Source organism: Syngnathus typhle, linkage group LG15 (assembly GCF_033458585.1).
Source record: "Syngnathus typhle isolate RoL2023-S1 ecotype Sweden linkage group LG15, RoL_Styp_1.0, whole genome shotgun sequence".
Lineage (NCBI taxonomy): Eukaryota > Metazoa > Chordata > Actinopteri > Syngnathiformes > Syngnathidae > Syngnathus > Syngnathus typhle.
In genome coordinates, this window is record NC_083752.1 from 840,325 (window position 1) to 860,248 (window position 19,924).

Sequence of the window (19,924 nt, forward strand, 5' to 3'; positions counted from 1 at the left end):
TTTTTATCCACCAGCAATGGCACAGACCTCGTGGCGCAACGGTAGCGCGTCTGACTCCAGATCAGAAGGTTGCGTGTTCAAATCACGTCGGGGTCAGTTTCTTTTAGTGACATTTTTTGACGATTTGTTTTGATGTCATCGGCAAAAAGCGCGACAAATACAATAAACCTTTACCTTTAAGCACTTTACAAAACCCTCACAATAAAGATGCACAAGTAAAGATTTAGCAAAATATCCTTTATTGTACAAATACACATCAAAAGAGCTTAAAATATAAAATGGCATTTAAGAACGCTGATTGGCTCCCAAAATGTCCAAGACAAGTTCCTAGTTGTCTGTTAAAAGAGTTGCAGTTAGAAAAATAAAATGTCTATTGACTATTGTCTATTGTATCCCTTTCTTTTGGGCTGGGCTCCTCAGTCTCCCTTTTTCCTCCGAAACGTCGGAAGAAGGAAATGAAGCCAAAGGAGCCGCTGGCGGGATTCCCGACACAGGCCGCCCCGGAGCCGGACGAATACGAGCGATGGGCGGCGGCCCTCTGGAACAAAGTCCCCATCCGGAAGGCGGCAGCGGCAGTGGGCAGGGTCGGCGGCTGGCGCGTGGAGTCCACGGACACCGAGCGCCCTCGTGGACCTGTTGCCGCGCTTCCCCAGAAGGCGTCGTCTGGCTCTTGGGCATCCGCCGTGACCCGCCGCCGAGGGCGGCGCTGCCGGGAGCAGGTCAGCGGGCTCAGGATGGTCCACGGCGATCCCACGTCGCCATTACTTGCGAAGAAGACATCTCTGGTTCTGGGACGAGGGGTGCGTGGCGTCGACGGATTTTCCTCGCCGTCCCCCTCGACTTTGGCATGTTTCTTCTCGGGACTCTCCGGTGCCATTTGTTGGTCCCCGGTGGGAGGCTCCGGCGGCGTGGGCGACCGGGAGTTCCTCTGGCACCTGCCGATGGAGAGCAAGCTGTGCAAGGCCGACTCCAGGCTGCATTCCAGGGCCGGCGGGGGTGCGGGCGCGCGTTTGGCGCTCACGCGGAAACTCTCCCGGCTCTTGAGACGCTGCTCGGCCGCCTCGCGCTCACGATTCTCCTTTGGTTGGGAAGGAAACATTTTCTGCTTTGAAAAAGCGCCTCGTGCAGTAGAAAATAAACATTGCTACGAGAAAGAATTCCTTTCTGCAGACTCCTCTTGTCAAGTTACTTAAAAAAATGGTAGAGGCGGGATTTGATGGGTTTTTTTCCGCCGCTACGTGGCAAAATGTTCATTGGAGAGCCAAAAAAAGCCGCTTTTTTGGCCCACCGAGCCAAACGACACTCTCGGCGGCGAACCTGCACAGCGGTGACAAAGCGTCGGCAGAAGTTGTGGAAGATGGCGCAGCATTCCTCCAGCTTGAAATTTTGTGGGTCCTCGCAGAAGAACTCGGCCACGGCGAAACTCAGCACCTCCAGCTCATGCAGCGACGAGTTGACGTGACAAAGCTCGTCGTCGCATTGCTGCAAAAACAAAACATGCATTCTGACAAAATACTTTGAATAGAAACTTTTTTTCCCCCTCACTTGTTCAGTTATTGTAAGTGTCGCATTTCCAATGTCATTCATGAATGTTTCTACACTGACATAAGATGACTTTTCTTTCAAACGTACAATTGTTCAAAGAGATATAACTGATTTTAAAAATGAACAAATGAAGTCCAATTTACCGTGAAGAAGGGCGCCATCTGCTGGTGGAGTTGAATATGTCTGCTGGCATACAGTTTGACCTCCTTGAGCTTCTGCACTTCTCTCTCCAAGTCCGCCAGCACGTCCTCTTTGCACACTCTTCTCACGAGTACACAAACAATCTCTAGCAATGATAACAAGACATCTACAAGAAAATAACATGGAGATGACGCTCACCTGGCTGCCATTCCGAGGTGCGTCAGCTGGCTGGGAAAGGTCAGCAGCTTGGAGTCAATGTCCTCTGCTTGCTATTGGCAAAACAAAAAATGGGGAAATCATACCAACAGCGTCTTCTCCGCAAATACTCCACAGGAGCCGTTTGACCTTGGCGACGTAGTGCAGGAGGTTGACGCCCGGCTTGTTGGCCTTGGTGTCGGCCAGCTTGAGCAGCGATGTCATCCTGAAGCCGATGGCCTCTGCGCCGAAGCCGCCCTGCGCGCCAAATCGTTTTGCCCGGCGTCCGAGCACACGTAAGTTGGACGGCCGAAAGGACAGAAGCAGCAAATACTCACAGCGTTCATGTAATTGCCGGCTTTCAGCACAAGGCGGATGACGGCGTGAAGCTCGTCGCAGTCCAGCAGTTCTGTGCGGGAAAACACACTCGTCGACAGGGAGTAATTAGGCTAGCCAAGTCTAGCCTAAAGCTAGCATGCATACCGTCCGCTGCTTGGATCATGACGGCCAGCGACTTGTTCACCTCCTCCATAAGAGGTGAGAACTCCCGGCGCAGGACCATGGTCTTCAGTAGCTCCTCGTAGCTGCGACAGTTAGCCCAAGTACGCTAGCAATGTTAGCGTAAATTACCTGTGTTGTATTACCCCCCCTCTCGAGTTAGCGTGGCAATGTCAATATGTTCACTTCTGCGGTGTGAATGGTTAAAAGAAAAAAGCAAACCAACATCTTTCTTCTGCTAAGATTACATCTAATACATCTAAACATTTACCGCTGCCTCCGATTTCTTTACCTTGAGTATCGGTGGCGGATATGGTTAGTGTTTGCATTTTTCGACTCACTGGGGCACTTTGACCAGCTCCACCATGAAGCGATCGGCCTCGGATAAGAGCGACACGTTCCCGCTGTAGGACAGCAGCTGCTTCACCTGCGACCGGTTTCACGAGCATGCGTGAGTGACGGCCGACGGACGGCCGGAGTCGTCACAACGAGCGAGGACGCGCTCGCTACCTCGCCTTCCTCGGGCAGCAGCCTGCACAGCTCCTTCAATTTGCCGCAGTCGCGCCACTCGCCCTGGACGATGTCCTCCAGTAAATCCGCCACTGGCCTGTAGGAGGAGCCACCATACACTCGCTTTGTATTGTTTAAAAGATTTGTTGTGCGTGCGTGTATGATCATCATCACAAAGGGGGAAGTAAACAGAAAAGTCGTGTTTTGCACGAGCGTCCGAATTTGGGAAGCGTGTGGACTTGGTCTTCCTGATTTGAAGGCTCAACCCCCCAACTATTTTCATGACGGAATATTTTTACAAAGTAAAATTGAACAGCTTCTATTTGGTTTATTAATAAAGAAAGACGGGAAAAATGTTACCTCTTAAAATATCGGAGGAAAATGCCGATATTCATGCTCCTTTTGGCATCCAGAATGCTCACCTGAAAACACAAACAATTTCATCACGTTAGAGGAACTTTGCTGGGGAACTTGGCACTTCCCTTGCTGGAAAACTTCCCACCTGAGCCTGGGGCGTGCAAATGTCACCGTTGTCACGGCCACGCGGTCCCCGGAGGCAGGCCCTGGCCTGGGCCCGCCGGTCCACGCGGCTGAAGAGCTCGTCCATGCTATGGGTGTCCAGCACCAGGTCTCTGGGGGGCAGAGTCCACACGTTGACTTTGCCCAATACGCACTGGCTGGGAATGGTGTCCCAGTTGAGCTTCTTCATGGAGCGCCGCCGCGACGAGGATGGCGGAAGGGGGAGAGGAGGAGGTGGCGGCGGCGGCGGACGAGGAGCAGGTTGCACAGAGATCTGCGCTGGCTCCATCACGCCCAAGAATGAGAAGGTCCCACTTTCTGCAAGCAAAAGCGCAGCACTGCCTGATCCACAGAATGCATTCGAGTCGATTCCAGCACCAGACGCTTTGGACAATTCAATATTTCACTTGCGTCGATCGATTATAACATTCTGACGCAACCATTTTGATTATGGCTTAATCGTTCAGAAACCTTTGTGGATCTCAAATGGTCCAAATCTTCGGAATTTCAACCTTGACAAAAATAAATATTCTCCCTTTTTTGGTTATCCTCCATGACAGCAGGCTGATTCACTTTTAGGGAGGGAACTAACAATGATCGGAATCATTTTCTGGTACATGGGTAAATCTGATTAAAATGATGGATCGTTGCTCCTCTATTGCGTCCGCCGGCGTTGATGCTGCCTACTCCATTTCAATCAAAAGCGATTCGACCAAGTGCGGTTCGTATCATTTTAAAAGGTATTTTTCGTAGCGTCACGACAAGTGAAACACTACTCACATTAATATTTGACGAAAGTAGCGGTCCAATACGTCCAAACGGCACCGTAGGCTTTTTGGAGTGAAGTCAGCATGGTAAAAAGAGTCAAGGTTTGCCGCGAGGAAATACGGACGTCGGAACCGTCCCAGGCAATCGGATCGCGGATTGATGGCGGCCAAATGCGTCTGCACCAATCAGATTCCCTTGACGTCATCACTTGAAATAGCCACAAGGTGCGGAGGGACGCAAGGTGCAGAAGCATCTCCACCAATCACATCCGGACGTTGGACTCGGGGCCCGCCTACCGCCCAAATGCTGCTAGGCTAGGCTGCGGCGCCCTCCCGTGGGGATCAATGGTTCTGCACGATCTGGAGTTGATATTTTGACCCCAAAACCCGAATGAAATTCATTGAGAGTGAAACACACTTTTAAGTTGAAATCAAAAGAGTGGCATTTTGACCGAGTGCTGTGTCACATGTAGTCTAGTAGTGTATTTTGCACCACCTGTGCTCCCTCGCGATGCAATGCAATGTTCTGCTGTGTCACACGCCACAAAGATGATGCAGATGGGAGTGCCTGCCTAGAATAGAATAGAATAGAATAGAATAGAATAGAATAGAATAGAATAGAATAGAATTACTGTCATTGTAGAGCAGGCCACTAGCTATGTTGTACCGACATACTGCCAGTAGGGGGCAGCAGTCAGGGAGAGAATGCTGCCTTCGCTTACCGTTGGAAATAGCTCAATTTCAGCAACCTCGCTCGCGAATACAACACGTCATTTAAAAAATAGACATCTTCAACCCCCCAAATAAAACGTGTTATTTGGATGTGTACGTTTCTGTTTGAAAAACATGTCAGTCCATGGTCAACAGCCTTCCAACGTTGGTCTTTGAAAGGAAAGTGTCTTTTTCCCGAGTTGATGAAGAAGGCAGCTATGACGGAACGAAAGCGCCCAGGCAACGCTGTCACAATAAAAGAAAGGTCTGACAACGTTTAGCATTGGATTGGAGCCCTCTTCCGGCGTCTCGCATTCTTGCTCAATCATGGATTTGGAGATCATATGAAGCGAGCAAAGGTTGTGTGAGGTGCCACGATTGGAATTGTAACGCGTTCGTCATGCTGTTGTTCTTTGACGAGCCCAGCTAGCCTAGCGTTAGCCCGGCCTTCGTCGAGGCTCCACTGTGACGTTAGCGTCGAGCTCAAGCTAAAGCGGGGCCGATAAACCATGGCGATTGTGTCGGGCTCCTGCGCGCGGGTTAACGGCTCCCGGAGCGGGGCGGCGGCTACGGCGGGCCCAGTCCCGGTCCCGACGCCCTCGTCCGGCCACTCGCAGCCCATGATAGCCGTGTGGGAATGGCAGGACGACCTGGGCCACTGGCGGCCGTACAGCGGCCAGGTGAGCGCTTACATCGAGCGCTGCCTGTCGCCGCGGGGCCACCGGGGTGGCGCACCCGGCGGCGCCGCCGCCGCCACCACCATCTGCTTGGGCCAGTCGGACCCCAGCTTGTCGCCGTATCTCATCGACGTGGCCAGTCTGAAGCAGTTTCGACAGGACACAGGTGAGTGAGTGAGTGAGTGAGTGAGTTCCTTGAACATCGTTTCAAAGGCCCTGCTAAGTAGCTTAGCACGTTAGCCTTGGGGCGTTTGTTGTCATCTGAATGACAGAGCTGCTCCGCCGGATTCGCCGGACAAACCAGGCTCAGACCCGTCCAGTTGAGTCAGTAACAGGAAATGTTTAGGTCCCAACTGAAGGGTGATGCGTTAACTACGGTGGCCGAACGGCTGTCAGAGAAAAGGCGATAACCGAAGCAAATGGAAAAACAAATGCCGGGCGGGCGGGATTGTTGACATGATATTGAAATGACACTTGACTTGGTCACATTAACGGTCTGTGGCATTTCAACAAAGAGCTTTTGAAAATGACTTGACATGTTGACTTGAATCTTGCTCCAGGCAAAACCCGGTCAGTACGGCGCTCCCTGTTTGCCCAGTCGTCAGGCTTGGGCAGCGGCGTGTACTGGGAGTGGGCCAACGACGAGGGTGGCTGGACGCCCTACGAGACGCGCACTTCCATCCTCCTGGAGCACAGCTACCAGGCCCGACAGGGCACGGCGGACTTGGGTCCGCATGGCTACAACTACATCGTGGACCTCACCTCCCTGGCCCAGGTCAACAAATCGTCAGGCTTCAGGCGGCAGGTGCGGCGCCAGTGCAACCTTCCCTACCCGCTGGCCTCCTTCGGACCCCCGGCCATCCCCTCCGGGCCCTCGGCGCTTCCTGCCGGCGTCCCCCCTTCCTCCTCTTCGGCGTCGTCTTCTTCTTCCTCCTCCTCCTCCTCCTCCTCTTCCGGGGGCCCGGCCTGCTCCTGCCAGCAGTGTCTTAGCCACGGGGCCACAGGTCCCATGCCCAGCCGCTCGCGCCACTCCTTTTCATCGGGCAGCCTGAACCGGCCCAACCTGCAGGGGCCAAGCAGGGCGGCGGCGGCCCACCCGACCTCCGTCTACTCCCCGTACCCCCGCAGGCCCCTCTCTGTCGGGGGGATGTCCTGGGGGACTCCCTGGCCCCCGCCGCCTTCTGCCAGCCAGCTGGCCGCACCCCTTCTGAGCGGCTCTTCTAGCGCCAACGGCCTAAGGTTGGCGTCTTGAGTACGTGGAGCTCATGCTGGCTGGCTAGCAGGGACATCAACTAACGGCTCAAATTGTTTGCCTCTCGCAGCGTTCCTTCCATCCCCGTTCAGCTCAACGGCTCCACAAGCGTCAGCTCGGCCCTGGCAGGTAAAAGAAAACTGCGCCTTTCTGCGCTTTGCTCGTCTTTGATTTTTCATCTTTGGGAGATTTCGCTGCCGGTTTTACGTGCCTCTACTTTCTCTCTGCTTTGGTCTTGTCGAGAGCCTCGACCTGCTCACTGTACAAAATGTCCATCGGGAGGGAGCAGAAGAGCACGGGCGTTTTGCTTTTCAAAATTGAACTGTTGCTTCTAATGAGGAAATCAATCGTTTTTGGCCAGACGTGGTTTTCATGACAACTGTGGCAGCTCCATCTCATCCGTTTTTATTTTTCAATTTGTTCCTTTCCGCTCCTGCACCTCACCTGCTTTGCCCCGCCTTGGTCCTGCCCCCCCCCCCCCCCCCCCTTCCCCCCCAAAACACCCACCCCGCTCCAGGCATGGCCTCCATTTTGATGTCGGCGGTGGGACTGGGCGTGCACTTCACCACCACCACCACCACAACCGCCCCCCTCCCGCAGCCTCCTCCTCTTCCTCCGCCGCATCAGCAATTCTCGCTCCCGCCGCCGCTGCCCGTCCGCTACCCCCCCGCCGGCCGACCCAGCAGCAGCAGCAGCAGCAACAGCGGCGGTTCAGTTAAGAGGGCCAAGAGGCAGCACAGGAGAGGTAGCTACCACGCCGCTCGCTTGGAGGAGCCTGTCGCCACCTCCATTGGTCCTCTTGTCTCCCGTTCTGCCATTCTTAGTCTTGTCCTTCTCGTCACCTGTCATCCATCCAGCCATCTTACCTCCAAGTATAGGCGGGGGGGGGGGGGGTGGGGGGGGGGCATACTCATACCGGTCTGAAAAGAAAAATGGATCATCTCTTCTTTTGTTGTGTACCACACCAGCATCCATCTGCCTCGTGAGATGCTATCAGAGGCCAGACGGGTCCGCACGCCGCAGTGCGGCACGGCCGACACTGGCTTCTCCTGCCCTTTTGTGTACAAAGCGATGGGCGGCGCCGCCGGCCCGCAACAGCACGAAAGCCCGCACCAGACCATTGTCTTAAAGCAAGTTTGGGGTGACTGCGCCCACGTACTCACCGCCATAGTGGCGTCAAAATCCGACACCGGTTCCTCCCGCTACGTGGTTTTGAAAGCAATTGACAACGTCCCACATCACCAACTTTTTTTCCCATCTTTGACTGTCTTGTCCGTGCCACCCGCTAACTGGCTTTTGCATGCTGCGCAAAAAGAAGCTGTGAATTTCCCCATGAGATTCTAAAGGCTGTATTCCCTTTTCAGCTTCTGTTCAGAGAGCCGAGGAGGTGATCCGACGTTACATGGAGGCGGTGCCCGGCGTCCCGGACGAGGTTGTGCTCTACTGACTGCATGTTTTGCAACTTTCTTTCTTTCTTTTTGTCTGTTCCTGACACCTTCCGTCGCACTTCCCAGGACTGCATCATCTGTATGGATCAACTGTCCAATCCCTCCGGCTACGAGGCGCAGCCGCCGGCTACGACGGAGGAGGGCGGCCAGGGCATCTTGCCGGACGCCGTGGGGAAGTTTGTCAAGTGCGGGCACACCCTGCACATGCTCTGCATGCTGGCCATGTACAACAACGGCACCAAGGTACGTACGGATGGAGAAAATGATTCTTAAAATTGAAAAGGCTGCTTTCACAAATTTTTAAAAAAGATGAAATGGGCAACTACGCACTTTCCCTAACACACACGCACAACAAAAGTGGTTTACATCAAAAGTATACATCGGATCAACTAGTCACTCTCCCCAGGACGGCAGCCTCCAGTGCCCCTCGTGTAAGACCATCTACGGCGAAAAGACGGGCACGCAGCCAAAAGGCAAGATGGAGATTTACAGCATCCCCCAAGCGCTGCCCGGACACCCCGACTGCGGCACCATCCAAATCATCTACAGCATCCCGCCAGGAATACAGGTGGGCCGCGCTCTGGGCCAGACATGAGAAGCGCCGTCGCTCGCTCACGGTGGCTGCCTCTTTTGCGCTGCCTGCCGCAGGGTCCCGAGCATCCCAAGCCGGGACAGCCCTTCACCTGCCGGGGATTTCCTCGCTTCTGCTTCTTGCCCGACAGCGACAAAGGCAGGAAGGTAATATGTTTTGGGAGCCACCCGCGCTATGTGAAAATCCCACCCACCAGTTAGCTAAATGCTAACTGGCTCAGCATGATGGGGTCGTCCAAACAAAAGCGACTTGAACCCACAACCCGTTGTGGTCTTTCCTTTGTCATGAACAAGGCCAACATTATCCACATTCAACAGCAAACAATGAAGGCTAACGCATTCCCACAAACATAGAAAAGCTTTGTTTGACTGACCTTTTCCATGACTTGAGTTTCCTTCCATGGCTCTGCCTTTCGATGACATCACTCCTTTTCCTCGGCAGCTTTAATTGGACACTCGTGCAGTGTGTTGTGCATGCGTGCACAAGTTCATCAAATGTAAAACATGGCTCATGATTCAAAATCAAAGTGCTCTCCGAAAGCATTCCATCCCAAACATTTCCTCCTAACAAGCCAAGCGCACCCACCTAGCCCAATCAACTGGGCTTTGAAAACGTCTCAGAAGTGCAACAGAGTCAAATAACACCTCGGGGTTCGTCACAATAAATTCACCCCTACCCCGTTTTTTATTTTTTTCCATCTTACCTCATCCTGTGTCCTTTTTTTGTACGAGCAAAGGTTCTGGAGCTGCTGAAGGTTGCGTGGATGCGCCGCCTCATCTTCACGGTGGGCACGTCCAGCACCACCGGCGAGCCCGACACGGTGGTGTGGAACGGCATCCACCACAAGACGGAGATGATGTCCAACCTGTCGGGGCACGGCTTCCCGGATCCCAACTATCTGGACAATGTCCTGTTGGAGCTGGCCTCTCAGGGCGTGACCGAGGACTGCTTCAAAGCCCCCGGCCCCTCCAGCTAAGTGCGTGCCCCCCCCCCCCCCCAAAGAAAAAAAAAAAGAAAACTTTTCACCTCCTACTATTGGAAGGGGAGCCTAATAGGCGCTGGAACTGCAGCACGCTGTGTAAAAGTGAACACAGTTGCTGTAATAGCCCGTCTGATGCAGCTCCATTCCTACAAAGCTTATTCCGGGGAAAAGGAAAGCGTTGTGCTATAATCTTCATTTCTAGCTTCATCAAGCACGTTTTCCGCTCGGTGGACGTGACCGCATCGATCATTCAAGACTCAAGTAGCACTTTAGTTGTGACGGCGCAGAATTTGAAAAACTTCTAACAAAACCGGGGGGCAGAATTATGCAATTGAAAGCGTAGCAAAGTGATGCGGCCCTGGGAGTACTTGGGGGGGGGAGTCCAAGTTTGAACAAGCGGTGAGCCACAAGTCAGAAAAGACATGTTCTTCAACACATGCTTTGGTTAACATTAGCATCGGATCCTGCACCGTTTGACCAACTGGACTGGTCTATTTTGCTAAATGGGTGTACTTTGTCTTTTGGTTAGCGTTGTAGCCAAATCCTGCACGGCTTGATGCTCCACTGCCAATCTGAAGACAAAAAGCCAATTAAGCGCTCCAATGGTGACAATCACGGACGGCCGGCCTCACTTCCTGTACTCACATGAATGATCCCGCCTCTGGCGGCGGCACAAGTCACTGCAATAAACGATTGATGACAACAAAGAGACTCGATGGTATCAATTGAGAACTACGGAAAACAAAGCAACTATGCAAGGCAACACAATTTATTTGGAAAGGCCTAATTGGCGTTAAGGTACAGCATGTTGGTTCACATGGGGATTAGTCATAGCATTCTTTACTGTTAGGTCAGGGACAGTAGGCCCCTCCCTGCCTGCTTGATACATTCAGACTGACCTCTTTGCTTTAACCACATAATATAATAATGGTACATATAGGCAAAAGCCCCTCGGAGCATTTATTCCATATCCTTGATATCTAGCAGAAGGTCCATGGACTTTACCACGAGTATGTCTGTATGCTACTTAATACAGAGCTTAATGTTAACTCGTCAAATTGTATCATGTCAAAGTTGTCCTAATGCGCAGAAATGTCATACGGTAGGTAGCGGATAAAAAATAAAACAAAAATCCTGAAACTTGATATTGAATAAATGCTCAAACGGCTTGTCATAAACGTGCTAACGTACAAAAGGCTGTGTTCATCTCAAAGCCCTTGAGAGGGCAGGGCGTCCATACGCTGGATAGAATGGAAAGAAAAACAAAGGACAACTAGTTAGTCTCTTTTGCTCAGTAGCCACCAGCATCTTAGCTGGGTAAGGGTCACACGGTCCTTAACTAGGTTGAAGCTATCAACTGCCGCGCTGGCTTTGCGTTCTAATCAGCCGGTCACAGTGACGGTAATAGCGTTAGCTGACGACCAGAAGATGTAAACGGCCGCATTAGCGTTGCGCTAGTTAGTCAGGATGAAGATGTAGCTAGCTAGGTCAGCTCATCAGCAAGTGGCCACCTTGAGTCAAGCTGTAGACGGACGGCTATCTTAACTTAAGCTTCTCGTGCGTGCCAGCCGTTAGACTGCTCCTTCGGCTTTTTAATTCCAAAGTATCAACTCAGAGTATGAGACAGGCCCCCAAGCGTTAGTGTTTTAGTTAGCATCCCTGCACGCGGCGGTGTTACACTTTAATAAATAGAATAAATAAAAAAAGAAGGTACAAACATTAGTATACGATATGACTTAATAGTGTCAGTAATGATGCCGTGGATGCTAATGTGACTTCTTTTTAGTGCCAAGTTAGCAAAGCAAACAACAGCAATGCTGGCAGATTGTTGACCGCGCCATTTGTGGGCTTTGACTGGCCTCAGTAGTTCACTTTTCCTGGTACTTGCATGTTGACTCCGCTGTAGTCCACCATGTACATTGGCCACTGCTGAGGACACAAAATGGCAGGCAGCAGAGAGTGAGTCAATCAGTCGTGACGCACGCAAATGGATGGATAGCCAGAGCCGAGAAAGGCTCCATTTTGTTCCATCTCACATATGTAACGCCACGTACCATGACTGGAATCTGATTGGCTGATGGGGCAAGCTCTGCGGAGGAGGGGGCGGGGCCTCGCTGGCTCTCCTGGACGCGCTTGCGCTTCCGCCGACTGGTCGAGGCTTGGGGCGCTAATGCTTAGGCAACAAAAACAAGTTCAAGATCCACAAAAGGCTGGTTCAGACGGATGTGATGATGATGATGATTGATGATGACGACGACTTGCTACCTGTGTTGCAAGGCTGACTGCACAGTTCAGAGAAAGGCCTGTGAGAGACATAAAAGTTAGCATTGGGCATTCCTATTAGCAGTCGATCCATTTTGGCACCCAATTTCTCAATCTCAGTCGCTGTCAAGCGAGCTGTTATCATTGGAATAGCAACTATTAGCATTTGATCCATTGTGAAAGGGAAAAAGTGAAAACTAAGCATAAATTGCCGCTTGCTTGCTAGCTTACTGTAGCTGGCTCTTGACGCTGAAGCTGATTTTGTCTTTGGCATGGAGGATCCTCTCCAGGCAGGCGGCGTCGTAGGTACCCGGGTTCCGGAAGGGCACGTCTTCGGGGAGGCCTTCCACCTCCACGCTCTCGGGGCTGCCGCGGATCAGCTTGTACGGCACGGCCACGGCGCGGTCAAGCCCCAGAGCCTCGCCTAGAGACAAAGCAACGCTACAAATGTTTCCCAGACGGCGGCGGCGGCAGCGGCGGCGGACGATGTCTTTGCTTCCTTACCGTATTTCTTGTTAAACAGCTCCTTGACCTGCTCGCGGAGGACCACCTTCTCCCCAACTCGGTTGACATCGTCGTCATCTAACAGGAGACAAAGGGCATTCATCCACAAGCTAAGCTACTAAAAGGTGAGCCACAACCTACCAACCATTTATGCTAGCGTAGGCCTTCTTGAGTAACGTGACCCGGCGAGGTGCTGAAGAACATGATGAGGGCTTTTAATCAAGGGAGCAGTTTGAGCACGTGTTGCTCTGTACTCACCAGGTTTTGGAATGAGTCCTTGGAAAGGTCTGGAAATGGATAGGCGGCGCTTAGGTTAGCTTAGCTTAGCTTAGCTTGATTTGACAGCCACAAGATGGTTTCCAACAATTCAGCATTCACCTGGTGATGGTGAAGTTAATTTGGTCAGCGACAGCCAGGATGCGCTCCAGGTTCTGCGAGCCGAAGGTGCAAGGCTTGCGGAAGGGGATCCCGGGCGGGAGTCCCTCGATGATGACCGAGTCCGGGTTGTTCTTGATGCGCTTGTAAGGCACTTGCACCGGGTACTTGATGCCCAGCGCCTCGCCGTACTTTCTGTTGAACAGGTCCTGGACCTGCTCCCGCAGCGTGTTGGCCAGGTCGATCCTGGACAGCTTGGACTCCAGGCACTCTGGAGATGGAAACGGCTCTCATTTGGGCTAGCTACACAGAGTCATCCAATGAGGCGGTACCTGAGAAAGCGGGTCTTTTGGACAACGCAGTAGCGTCCTCTGTTTGCGCTGTCACTTCCTTCGCATCCAGCTCTTTATGAAGAACCAACCATTCAGAAGGTCAAACCTTTGAACCGTCTCAGCAGCATGGAGCCAAAATGGAAAAATCTGCATTCAAACTTTCAAACTCACCCGAGTCGCAGACGGAAGGCATCTCTTGCTTGACTTGCTCGCTCAGCAGCTCGGGCCTACGGACACGATGAGGCCTGGCGTCAATGACGCCGGCTGGCTCGGCCTTTGTTTGGCACGAGGCCGACCGAGTGTGGGTGCTTCCGCTCACGTTTTGATGACAAACTTGATGCGGTTGGCGGCGGCCAGGATCTTGCGCAACTTGGCCGCCCCGAAGCAGTTGGGCCGCCGCAGGGCGATGCCCTCGGGCAGCCCGCTCACAAACAGGTCCTCGGGGTACGTTTGGAACTTGGAGTAGGGCACCTTGGCTGGCTCGGGGAGGCCCAAAGCTTCAGCTGAGCAACAAAAGCATGTTGAGAAATCAAAAGGTGCGTCCAAAAATCAGCTACAAGGTCTTTGTGCACTTACCATACTTGATGCTGAATAAGTTCTCCACCTGTCTGCGCAGCTGAAGAATCATTTCACCAATGTCCTCCACCAGGCTGCCTGCTGATTGACAAAGACAAGTTTTCATGTGAAAAAAGAAAAGAAGTTTGGAAAAAGCCTTACCTTCAGAGGGTCTTCGGAGGTTGAGCGCTGCCGTGTTGGGCGACAACACTTGGGCGGCTGCAAGGACAGCATCAGAGAAGTTTGAAACGCTTGTACGGTTCCGACGAGATTCCTCAACGACTTTACTTGTTGCTTTTAGCTTATTTGTGAATTTGGTTTGGAGGGCCATGTATTTTGCAGTTTGCAAAAGTGAGCGCTTGGATTTGTCGTGTGCGCTTGCTTACCTCTGCTTTGTCTCCTGCAGTGGTCATTTGCCAAAGAAAAGAAACTTAAGCAAAGCACAGTCAAAACAATAAAAAAAAAAAAAAAGGCATGTGCGCTAAACCCCAAGTTCGCATTTGTGCGGACTCTCCTTATGTGGAAGCAAATCAACTTGCTGAACGTTTAATATTCTTAATAATAATACAATTGATTTATAAGGCGCCTTTCAAGGCACTTAAGGTGGCCGGCCGGCCGGCCGGCCGGCCGGCCGGCCGGCCGGCCGGCCGTACAGACATAAAATGGCCGGAGATTGTGATTGCTTCATTTTTTTTTTGCTACTTAAAGAGAGTGACTGCACAAATGTCGCCTTGGGTCCCCCCCCAGACAGCTGTGTGTTACACTGGGATGGGGAGGCTCATCAATCATCTTACTAGTGCAACTTGCTAGTGGAAGAAGCGCTACAGTGGGGGAGGGAGGATGGATGGGTGGATGGATTTGGCTTGGTTGGTTGGTTGGATGGATGGGTGGGGTTGGATCTGGCTGGCTGGATGGGTGGGTGGGTGGCTGGCTGGCTGGCTGGCTGACTGGCAGGGCGGATTTGCATGTGGCAACTTCACTAAGGTAAAGTTAATCTGCGAGGCCCGAAACAACAAGCAAGCTACAGGGGCGGCGGGCGGGCGGGCGGGCGGGCGGGCCGGCGGGCGATCTGCGAAGCCGGTGAGGGATCAGTGGGTGGTCCGGGAAGGTGGCTAGGGGGGAGCTTACCTGCGAGGGGGCCCGAGGGAGAGGACGCGGCCCGACACCAGGGGCCGGGCTCAGACGCGGCCCGACACGAGGGGGCGGAGGCGGGCTCGGGCTCGCCGGCCTCCTCGGCGTTGGAGCCGGCTTGGAAAAACAAGAGCAAGGTTTGCGATACGCCACGTTTCCCCCGTTGCATTGGTCTGACTTACCCGGCACCGTAACTTGAATGATGTCCCCGTCCGGAGGCTCCGTTTTAATCCTCTTAATGGGGAGGCAATCTACCGAAGGACCTGCAGGGGGCATCGTCGTCATCATCATCATCATCATCATCATCATCATCTTTCTCCAGCCCAGATGGCCGGCCGGCCGGCGGGCTTCTCTCTCACCTGCTGCGCACTCAGCCAGGGGACTGGCGCACACGCTGGTGGACCTGTGCAATTCAACACACGGGACGGGACGGGACAGCTCATTAGGTAGGGGTCGTTTGTTGGCCCTGGCTGCCTGCCTGCCTGCCTGCCAAAACAATGCAACGCGCTCTGACCAGTCGCTGTGAGGATTGACTGGCAGCTCTGCGGCGCCGGGCGTGAGACTCAGGTTCTCGTCTTCTGGGGCGGAGGACCCCGCGTCCTGCTTGCTTTCTTCCTTCGACATCTTGCCGGCGGCGGCGGCTTGGGGGAGAGCCCAGAGCATAAAAGACAGTGGGTGGGTCAGGTTTCTGAGAATTCTTAACAAATGTTACCATGGCAAAGCTTGGGGCCCGAACATAGACAGTTCCAGGCATCTTGACACACTTGACGTCAATGATAATTCCATAGGATAAATGAGTGCACGTGCTGAATTGCTGAACTTACCTGTGAAAATCTTTTCATCAAACATCCTGTAAGGCAAAGCAGACAGTGAGCTTTTCGCCAATGTACTCGCAGTGAGCTTTTCGCCAATGTTCCTCGAAAGGAAAGCACGGACGTACCGCCTGACCGCAAATCGGATGGCGTGGCGCTGGTCCAGGATGCGTTTGAGTTTGGGGACCCCGTAGGTGCACGGGCGCTTGAAGGGGATCTGGTCCGGGATGCCCAGGATCTCCACCGCGCCCGGGTCGCACGCTATCTTGCGGTACGGAACCGGCACCATGTGGTCCAGACCCAGGGCCTCGGCTAGAAAGACAAGAAGAAAGGAAATTGTTTTTATGCCTCAAAATGGGGCGGGCATTGGGAAAAATGGGCCGGTCCATCTTTGCTTTGAAGGCAGATCCCGCTCGCCTCCTCCTCACCGTATCTGCTGTTGAACAGAATCTGGACACATTCCCTCAACGTGTTAATATCCTCCGTCTCCCGAATGAAGGAGTCCCATTTTTCTGCGGAGGACCATGGAATGAATATTTGGATTTCATTTGTGTTTCCAGCCAGCCAGCGAGCGAGCGAGCGAAGGCATACCCGATTTCTCGTGTACGATGGAGAAGAGTAGCCTCTTGGAAATGTGGACACTCGCAGGTGTCTGACCCTGCTCACCGGCTAGTTTTGTCGTTTCATCTACGGATCAAGAAAAACACAGCGACAGGAAAGTCAGCGGGTCCGGTTGCGAATGCGGGCGGAACTCCCGACCGACCGACCGAGCGGCCGGGGGTGCTACCGTTGCTAGCGGCAGCCTTCCCACACGTGCCCTTGTCCGTCCAGTCGGCCAGTCGGTCCTTGGCCAGGCTGAGGAGCGACGTGGCTTTGAAGTCCGCCGTGCCATCTGGGTGGGGTTTGGAGGAGATGGGCATGCCGTACAGGACGTTTGAGAGAACAGAGTTGGCGGAAGTGGCGGGACTTGGCGGTGTGACTACCTGGGCAGTAGTCTTGACTGGGCCAGCGCCGCTCTGAGCCGCGGGGCTGCCGGAAGAGCTTTGATGGCCCAGCTCTGCGCTCGCCGACTTGGACAAGTCTTCCGCCGGCCTGCGCGACAGACCGGAGGAGGAGCCGCGTCAAAGGCCTGCTCTCTCTCCCAATTCGTCTCGGAGCCCAAAGTAATACGCCGGCCGGCCGCAAACCGTCACGTCACGCTTAATATCAAAATACGAGTCGTCGAGCCCTAACTGGCCGTGAAGCCAGAACTGGAAACGGTCAGCCGTGTTAGGTGCTGACCTTGTGACGGTGAACCGTATCCTGTGGCTTTGCTCGAGAATTTTTACGAGCGTCTTGGAGTCGTACTCTGACGGCTTTCTCAAGGAGACGCCCTCTGGGAGACCGTGGGCCGCAAGGCAAGCGGCTGGCTCCTTCTGGAGCCGCTCATAAGGCACGGGGACTAGGGTGCTCTTTCCAGCCGCTTCACCTGCGCACAGCGACGGGGAATCCGTGAATAGGTGTGCCACAACACTCAAACACTTTGACAACTGGGGAAAAAAAAAGGGCTTACTGTAGAGAACGCTAAAGACCTCGTCCACCATTTTCCGCAGGACAAAAATGTTGGACTGCGCGTCCGTTTGCGGCGGTGGCAGCGGCGGCGGCGGCGGCGCTCTGCCCGTTTTCGCACGCTCGCCTTCCTTTCCCGCCTTGCCCAGATCCACATCCTGGTCTTTGCCAGAGGTCACGTCGGGCAGGTACGAGGGCGCCCCTACAGGCAAAGGATGAGAGTGGCATGGAAAACCGAGCGCAAATGTCCTTTCGCCCCAAATAACTCTGGGCAACACGTGGGAGGAACTTACGGCAAAACTTGTAGAATTCAGTCTGGATTTCTCTCCTGGAGTTGAGGAAAATGCGGCCCTTTTCTGTACCAACTGCGATAACGCTGTCCTCGTGGACGGTGACACAGGCCACCTCGGCGTTCAACTTGGACATGGCCATGCACTGGACAAAAAGCTCCCTTACTACACACATCTGGTAAGTTGCGTGGCGGCGGCGGCGGCGGACTTACCACCGAATCCAGGGCCGACACCAAGCTGGTGAGGATCTCCTGCCTGGCAGACGGATCGCAGCGGGAGGTGGGCCGCACGCCATCACATGCCAGCTTCCTCATTTGAGACATGGCCGCTACAAAGACAACAAGAACACACTGTGAGCAATTTCTTAGCATCCGATACTAACGTACTAGCATCCGTTTGTCATCGATAACAGAGCATGTGCGAGTCCTACGTTCACATCAGTCGCCCCCCCACCCGCCCCCCTTCAGCGCCTCCGCCTGACCACGTCTCAATCTGTTATCTTAGCATCGGTCAGCCGCCTCAGTCACATGTCGTTGGGCGAAGGGACGAAGACGGGACTGGCCGGCCCGTTGCCACGGCAACCCCAACCCGTCTCCTTGGAAACTAATCTCGGGGCATGCCAACAATGTAGCGCTGGCCCTTTAATCTCCGCAGACACCGCCGAGCATTATGCCGGTCGGGGCTCTGGCTCAATCGACGGAGGAGGAGGAAGAAGATGGATGAAGAGGACGAGGCAGGCGTGGCCGTCCGTCCGTCCGTCCGTCCGTCCGTCCGTCTAAATGCGTTCCCCCCGAGGCCGCAGCAAACATTCACCCACCGATTAGGGCCTGACAATAGACTGAGCCTGATCAGGAAGTGACGGTCGGACGGAGCGCAGATAGAGAGAGGAAGGAGCATGAGAAATAACACGCAGTCAATGGCAAGGACGTACAAAGCTGCTGCCTTTGTGGCAAAAGTGGCCACCAGACACAATTTGACAAAGTTGGTGGGAACAGTGTGGAAAACAAGATGGACTATGTATGGTACAGTGTCGAATCCTGTGAGATTTCAACTTGGCTTGACTGAGTTTAAAGTCAAGCGTAACCCCGACATCAACGACGAGCCTTGTTGCTTTTAGTAACAAATAAACACACAAAATGAAAGGAGGAGCGAGCACAAATCAACAACTGGCGTGCTGTCTGTCAAATAAGGCCCAAAAAGTTCACTTGAACTCTACTTATGATTGTGTTCAAAACAAAACAAACAAACTAAAAGAGGACTTTGAAACGCTCCGTTTGGTTGCACAGCAGCTGGCTTTGTCGTGTGCTCCTAAATAACCTTTAAGCAGACACTTGAACGAAGGACAAGCCAAAAGACTATTGACGCCGCGCACGCACTCTTGCTCTTGCTCTTACAAAACAAGACGGGAGAGTCTTTTTCATTTCGCCGCTGTCTGTCTTCATTGACTGACATTCTTGACTTCAGCAAGCAACCAAACGCGAGCTAATTAGCTAACGGGCTAGCTAAGTAGCTGGCTAGTTAGCTCGCGAGCTAACATTAGCACCCCCCCCTCCCTCTCGTTGATGTCGCCGCGAAATAATCTATCGATTCTTCACGTACAATCCACTCATTTCTCAATAAATATACAATGTATGATACGGATAACGTTTGGGAAGGTTGAAAGATGTAAAAAAAGAAAAAAGAAAAAGAACCCATAGCTCACCTTAATTCGCGATTAAATCCGCCTGGTCGTTTGCTGTCAATCCCAGAATCGTTTTTTTTTTTAATCCATCGTTAAAAACGCACAAATGTCGCTCAACGCACTTTTTGTCTGGGGGGGGCAGACGTAATCCCAACCTGAATATTTGTATCTCTTCTCTTGCTCTTGTTTTCTCCCCTCCGGAGCACTAGTAAGAGTACTAGTGTCCTTTTCGCAGCCCTCTTCTCCTTCTTTGTTCTGTAATCCAGTAAAATTGAAAGTCATTCGCCCTTCTGCTAATCCCAACCCCAGCTCAACGGCGGCGTCCATTGGCTGCGGCCGGCCGGCGGGGCCGAGCTGGATTAACCGGAGAAACTCCGGAACGGGACACGATCGGGGAGGAGGAGAAAGAGAAAGGAAATTCCGAGCGTGGATGTGGATGATCTTTTTCTTGCATCCGTTCGTCCAAACGAGTGAACGTGCGTGGAAGCCTGCGCCAAATGAATACACAGCACAGCATACATTTAGCCAGTTAGAAATGTTGCGAAACGTCAATGAAGAAGAACAAAAGGAGTTATTGTGAACTGGTTCAAAATAAAA

General features: G+C 53.0%; 3 protein-coding genes and 1 non-coding gene across 9 annotated transcripts; 2 read left to right on the plus strand and 2 right to left on the minus strand.

Moving 5' to 3' along the window:
- Positions 1-24: 24 nt before the first annotated feature.
- trnaw-cca (transfer RNA tryptophan (anticodon CCA)) lies at positions 25-96 on the plus strand. Its single transcript has one exon. It is a non-coding gene; the product is annotated as a tRNA-Trp (tRNA).
- A 120-nt stretch (positions 97-216) lies between these two features.
- LOC133167701 (FH2 domain-containing protein 1-like) lies at positions 217-5,028 on the minus strand. The gene is made up of 13 exons (XM_061298541.1): positions 4,898-5,028; positions 4,189-4,747; positions 3,392-3,726; positions 3,250-3,311; positions 2,890-2,986; positions 2,721-2,806; positions 2,365-2,465; positions 2,220-2,290; positions 2,032-2,139; positions 1,885-1,955; positions 1,689-1,806; positions 1,318-1,482; positions 217-1,078 (listed from the first exon to the last, which is right to left on the minus strand). Exons 3-13 carry the CDS (start codon positions 3,695-3,697, stop codon positions 371-373), a joined length of 1,893 nt encoding a protein of 630 aa, XP_061154525.1. The 5' UTR covers positions 3,698-3,726; positions 4,189-4,747; positions 4,898-5,028; the 3' UTR covers positions 217-370.
- Positions 5,029-5,395: 367 nt separating this feature from the next.
- Positions 5,396-10,544, plus strand: dtx2 (deltex 2, E3 ubiquitin ligase). Of its 2 annotated transcripts, XM_061298539.1 has the most exons (9): positions 5,396-5,729; positions 6,124-6,802; positions 6,886-6,944; positions 7,333-7,560; positions 8,180-8,247; positions 8,330-8,506; positions 8,670-8,831; positions 8,912-9,001; positions 9,592-10,544. In XM_061298539.1, the coding sequence occupies exons 1-9, from the start codon at positions 5,396-5,398 to the stop codon at positions 9,829-9,831; spliced, it is 2,037 nt and encodes a 678-aa protein (XP_061154523.1). In that variant the 3' UTR covers positions 9,832-10,544. The 2 variants fall into 2 exon arrangements, with proteins under 2 accessions (XP_061154523.1, XP_061154524.1); XM_061298540.1 differs by lacking the exon at positions 7,333-7,560.
- Positions 10,545-10,590: 46 nt separating this feature from the next.
- gtf2ird1 (GTF2I repeat domain containing 1) lies at positions 10,591-19,789 on the minus strand. 5 transcript variants are annotated; one of them, XM_061298538.1, is made up of 27 exons: positions 19,041-19,130; positions 17,859-17,974; positions 17,650-17,791; positions 17,361-17,558; positions 17,090-17,276; positions 16,596-16,900; positions 16,400-16,495; positions 16,237-16,320; positions 15,937-16,120; positions 15,821-15,846; positions 15,511-15,637; positions 15,356-15,399; positions 15,179-15,259; positions 14,994-15,113; positions 14,028-14,084; positions 13,887-13,967; positions 13,630-13,813; positions 13,482-13,537; positions 13,311-13,382; positions 12,982-13,249; positions 12,862-12,890; positions 12,749-12,796; positions 12,604-12,681; positions 12,331-12,523; positions 12,103-12,140; positions 11,892-12,010; positions 10,591-11,766 (listed from the first exon to the last, which is right to left on the minus strand). In XM_061298538.1, the coding sequence occupies exons 1-27, from the start codon at positions 19,096-19,098 to the stop codon at positions 11,698-11,700; spliced, it is 3,060 nt and encodes a 1,019-aa protein (XP_061154522.1). In that variant the 5' UTR covers positions 19,099-19,130; the 3' UTR covers positions 10,591-11,697. The 5 variants fall into 5 exon arrangements, with proteins under 5 accessions (XP_061154522.1, XP_061154521.1, XP_061154520.1 ...); XM_061298537.1 differs by lacking the exon at positions 19,041-19,130 and adding an exon at positions 19,349-19,789 and having other exon boundaries at positions 15,356-15,637; XM_061298536.1 differs by having other exon boundaries at positions 11,892-12,004; positions 15,356-15,637; positions 19,041-19,136.
- Between the last annotated feature and the right edge of the window lie 135 nt (positions 19,790-19,924).